The following is a 5,121-nucleotide window of genomic DNA, read 5'->3' as shown; positions in this document are numbered from 1 at the left end:
GCCCACAGCAGCCGATGAGGAGGATCCGACGGCGGTGCTCTGGGGGAAGGAGGTGAGGATGGGTCCCGGCAGGGTGACCAGCACGGTGGAAGGCTGGATGACGACGCGGGAGTCCTCGCACTGCCTGACGCAGGGCTCGTTGCAGCTGTTAGCCAGCGGGGTGGGTCCGCAGGGGCTGCAGAAGTTGTTGCAGGCCATGTCTGCGGTGTGGAGTGTCCCTGTAAGAGAGGGTGTTGAGGAAGCGGAGAGTGGTGGGGGGCGCGAGGGGTGTCGTTACAGGAGGGCAAGGGAGTGTGGAGGCACGGTGTGGGGCTGCGGGGAGCGTGGTGGTGTTGAGTCGTGGGGGCTGCTGAGTCTGGTGTCAGCGCGTGCTGGAAGAGACGGGGCGTGTGAGGCAGGAGAAGGAGGGGAAGGGGCTTCAGGCTCACCTTGTTGACTGCGGGGGAGAAGGCGTCAGGAGAAGCGTGTGATGGAGAGAGGCTCTGGGCCGTCTTTTATGCTGGTCTGAGGGGGCGGGACAGGCTTTGCGCGTGACGGCATTTTGCAGCAAGCAGCTGTTGCGTGCCAGAGCTTGGCAGGTAATGAGGTGGGGGGTGTGTCCCTTCCCACAACGCTCCCTTCTCATGTCCTCCTCTTGAGGATGTGTCCGTCTGTCCCTGGCGTCAGCTTTGAAGTGAGAGCAGGTATCTGGGAGGATTTGCATGGAAGGTGCGTGTCAGGGCATTTGGCAGACGTGGCCAAAGCATAGGAGAGGTGGGGTGTTGTCAGTGAGGTCATCCCGTGGCACTCGTGTGGTGTGGTTTGCGGGTGCGTTGCGAAGAGGGGCCCCCACTTGTTCATGGGCCTGGAAGGCTGTTGTGGGCTTTGGAGGTGTGCCGGGCATGAGTGTCGGCCCCTTCCATGGCATTTGGTCCCTGCCTGCCTTGCTGCCAGCTTGCAAAGCCTGACTGTAGGCCTGGCCTTTCCCACTGAGCGTGCTCTGTGTGTGCCTTGTTGCCTGCCTTGCTTGTAAGGTTGTAGCTGGGAGAAAGGGGCCTGCGTGTCTGGGCTTGTGCCCCCTGGGATCCGTCCCTGGGGGTGTCAGTGCGGGCAGGCAGAGGAGGGCAGGCCATTTTCCTGGCAGCCCTGGCTGAGAGCTCGCCGGTCCTGTGACGAGAGGTGCCCTGCCTGGCTCCGCCAGTGCTTGTGTTGGCCCCTCCATCGTGGAGCCCTTAGGTGGGGCTTGGGCTGTGGTGTGACGCATCCAAAGGAGAGCAGCGAATGCGGTGAAGGATCGAGAGAAGAAGCCTTAGAAGTAGCGGTTGAGGGAAGCGGGGCTACTGCGTTTTCAGAAGGCGGCGGCTGAGGGGAGGCCCTATCGGTGTCTCCAAGTACCTGAGAGGAGGTTGTGACGAGGAGGTTGTCAGTCTCTCATCCCTAGCAACAAGTGCTAGGGCAAGAGGAAAGGGCCTCATGTTGCGCCAGGCAAAGTTTAGTTTGGCTATGATGAGAAATCTCTTCACCGAGAGGGTTATCAAGCACTGGAAGAGGCTGCCCAGGGCAGTGGTTGAGTCACCATTGTGGGAGGTGTTTAAAAGACACGTAGGCGTGGCGCTTAGGGACATGGATTAGTGGTGGCCTTGGCAGTATTAGGTTAACGGTTGGACTCGATAACGTTAAGGGTCTTTTGCAACGGAAGTGACTCTTATGATTGTGTATGAGGCAGTGTGCGAGGGCAGGTGAGTTTCTGGAGAGCCCGTATGTGTGCTGAAAGGCGGAGCAGGGCTGGGAGAGGCAGGCAGGGGAGGCTGGCACTCCTGGGCCTTTGTTGGGGTCTGTGCTTGGGGCGAGTGTCGAGGGGTGAGGCCAGTTCTCTGCGCAGAGCTTGACAGGGTGAAAGGGAATTTGGCGATTGCCGAGGGGAGCTGGGTTTGAGCATGCGGCACGGGGCTGCAGAGCCGAGGCTGTGGTGGTGGTGGTGGTGCGTGCGGAAGGGTTGATGAGTGGCAAGGCCTGCCCCCGCTGAGGCAAGGTGAGTGTTTTTCAGGCTGTTTGTCAGGTGATCTGTGGTTGTTGCTGAGGAAGACGAAGGGGGGTAGGCAGGAGCGATGTGGGAGTGGGTGTTTGTAAGTGCACGGGGCCTGTCGTGTTGCTCCCAGGAATGCCGAGGCATCTGGCATTGCGGAGGCCTCCTTGTGAAGGCCGCTGTCCATTTTCCTGGAAAGGTCATAGTGCCTGGGGGCAGCTCCTGAAGAGTGGAAGGGAGCTGGTACCCCTCGTGTCCCGCAGAAGATGGTGCGGGAGGCTCTGGGAAAGCAGAGGCCGGTGAGCCCGAGCCTGTTCCCGGGGCAGGTGATGGAAGCAATGCTGCTGGAAATCACTGCCAAGGCCAGGACGGACGGAAGGTGTTGGGGGGTGTTTGATGTGGATTTTGGGAGGGCAAATCATGCTTGAGGGAGCTGCGTGTCTTCCGCGTTGAGGCGAGTGGGCGTTGGGCGAGGGGAGAGCAGTGGCTGTTGCTGAGGCGTACTTGAAGGAAGCCTTTGTCGCTGTCTCCTGGTACGTGCTCCTAGACGAGCTGAGAAAGTGCGGGTTGCGTAAGCGGCCGGTGCGGTGGCCTGCAAAGCAGCTGAAGGGCTGTGCCCAGAGGCTTGCGATCAGTGGTAGGACAAGAGGCCATGTTCAGAAGTGAAAGCATCTGGAATTGCCCGGGCAAAGGCGGCAGGGCTTTTCCAGTGTGAGGGTGGTCAAAGAGTGGAAGAGGTGGTGGCGGCTCCATTCTCGGAGGTACTGAAGACGCGAGTGGCTGTGGTCCCAGACAATCTGCTCTAGCTGGCCCTGCTTGAGCACTGGGGTGGAAGGACATGCTCTGCAGAGATTCCTGCCCATCTCTAAATGATTCTGTGATCCTTTTTTGCTGGGGAGGGTGCGGAAGAGAGTTAGTCAAGCGTGTGTTGGCACGGGGAGCCTCGGTCGGAGGTGTGCGCAGGGAGCGTTGTCGTATCGGAGGCTTTTTCTGAGCCAGTGCTGGGCTTGTGTCATGCTGTGTATGCCTGCAGGTGCGAGTGTGTGTTGTCGCTGGTGGCCTGTGTCCTCGGAGAGGCTGAGTGCCCTTTTCCCCCCAACCCCGCCGGCCTGTTGAGGCCTGGCCTTGTGCCGTTTTAGAGTGGAAGAGCCTTGGGAGAAGAAAGGAGATGGAGGCGTGTGGTGCTGGGATACAGGAGATTTTATTGAGGCAAAAGAGTGAAAAGGCAGGAGCACACAGTGGAAGGGAAGCGTTCTGAGGTACAAGTAGGGCGACCGTCAGCCCGGGTCCTTTGCTTGCAGAAGATTTTACCAGAGCACCGAGGTCTTCCTTTGCTGCGGTGGGAGCAGCGCGGGGGAGGTGCCCCGGTGGTCTTTGGCTTGTGAGCAGGCGTTTGCAGCGGAGAGTAGCGGACGTATCAGTAGGGGCGATGCAAAGAAGACAGTGGGAGAAGAGGAGGAGGTAGGTGGGCCACGTATCGTGGCAGCCGGGGCTGGCCCCTTCCGTGCTACTTTGCTTGGTGCCTTGAGAGGAGGAGGTGCGGGTGGCAGGTCCCCGTGCCAGCAGCAGGCGGGAGGTGCGTCCTCAGTCCATGCCGTGGCTTGCAGGGTGTGTGTGGTGTGGAGGGCCCTTAGCAGGGCAGGCAGGCTCTTCTGGCACCATAGCAGCCCAGGCCTCCGAGGCCGTAACCGTAGCCAAAGCCGCCGGAGGAGACGGGCACTCCCTGGGAGCTGAGGATGTTGCCCACAGCAGCTGATGAGGAGGATCCGACGGCGGTGCTCTGGGGGAAGGAGGTGAGGATGGGTCCCGGCAGGGTGACCAGCACGGTGGAAGGCTGGATGACGACGCGGGAGTCCTCGCACTGCCTGACGCAGGGCTCGTTGCAGCTGTTAGCCAGCGGGGTGGGTCCGCAGGGGCTGCAGAAGTTGTTGCAGGCCATGTCTGCGGTGTGGAGTGTCCCTGTAAGAGAGGGTGTTGAGGAAGCGGAGGGTGGTGGGGGGCGCGAGGGGTGTCGTTACAGGAGGGCAAGGGAGTGTGGAGGCGCGGTGTGGGGCTGCGGGGAGCGTGGTGGTGTTGAGTCGTGGGGGCTGCTGAGTCTGGTGTCAGCGCGTGCTGGAAGAGACGGGGCGTGTGAGGCAGGAGAAGGAGGGGAAGGGGCTTCAGGCTCACCTTGTTGACTGCGGGGGAGAAGGCGTCAGGAGAAGCGTGTGATGGAGAGAGGCTCTGGGCCGTCTTTTATGCTGGACCCTGAGGGGCGGGACAGCCTTTGCACAACGCGGTGTTTTGCAGCAAGAAGCTGTTGCGTGCCACAGCCTGGTGAGTAATGAGGTGGGGTGCGTTTTTCCCCCGCAGTTCTGCAATGCAGTGTCCTCCACTTGAGGACATGTCCACTTGGGCCTGGCGGCAGCTTTGAGGTACAGATATTAGAGGCCAAAGGCTTGGTGTTGATGGCGCGTGTCAGGGCATGCAGAACATGTGACCGAAGCCTAGGAGGGGTGGGGTGTCGTCAGTGAGGTCATGCTGTGGCACTCGTGTGGTGTGTTTTGTGGGTGCGCTGGGAAGGAGGGGCTCCTTTTCCTCGCAGCCCCGGAAGGTTGGTCTGGGCTTTCTGCTGTTGCGGGCAGGAGCGGCAGCCCCCTCAGTGGCATTTGCTCCGTGCCTGCCTTGCTGCCAGCTTGCTAAGCCTGCCTTGAGGCCTGGCCTTTGCCACTGAGCGTGCTCTGTGCGTGCCTTGGTGCCTGCCTTGCTTGTAAGGTTGTAGCTGGGAGAAAGGGGTCTGCGTGTCTGGGCTTGTGCCCCCTGGGGTCCGTCCCTCGGGGTGTCGGTGCGGGCAGAGGCAGAGGAGGCCTTTTTGGGAGAGCAGGCCGTCATCCCGGCAGCCCTGGCTGAGAGCTCGCCGGTCCTGTGACGTGGGGAGCCCTGCCTGGCTCCGCCAGTGCTGGTGCTGCCCGTTCCGTAGCGAACCCCTTAGCTGTGGTGGCACGTTTGCAGCCCGGTGTCTGGCGTGCCACAGTGCTTGATGTGGGCCAGCTCACCAAGGCAGGTGAATTTCTGGAGAGCCCGTGAGTGTGGCGAGAGGCAGAGGTGGAGTGGGAGCGGCAGGCGGGGGAGGCTGG

At 61.3% G+C, this 5,121-nt stretch overlaps 1 protein-coding gene across 1 annotated transcript; it reads right to left on the bottom strand.

The window, feature by feature from the left end:
* Nucleotides 1-3,635: 3,635 nt before the first annotated feature.
* Nucleotides 3,636-3,944, bottom strand: LOC308060248 (feather keratin-like; the record flags this gene model as incomplete). The annotated part of the gene is made up of 1 exon (XM_080378715.1): nt 3,636-3,944. One exon carries the CDS (start codon nt 3,942-3,944, stop codon nt 3,636-3,638), a length of 309 nt encoding a protein of 102 aa, XP_080234841.1.
* Between the last annotated feature and the right edge of the window lie 1,177 nt (nt 3,945-5,121).

This window comes from Falco punctatus, assembly GCF_963210335.1.
Source record: "Falco punctatus genome assembly, chromosome: 3".
Classification (NCBI taxonomy): Eukaryota; Metazoa; Chordata; class Aves; order Falconiformes; family Falconidae; genus Falco; species Falco punctatus.
This window is presented reverse-complemented; position numbering and strand designations above follow the sequence as displayed.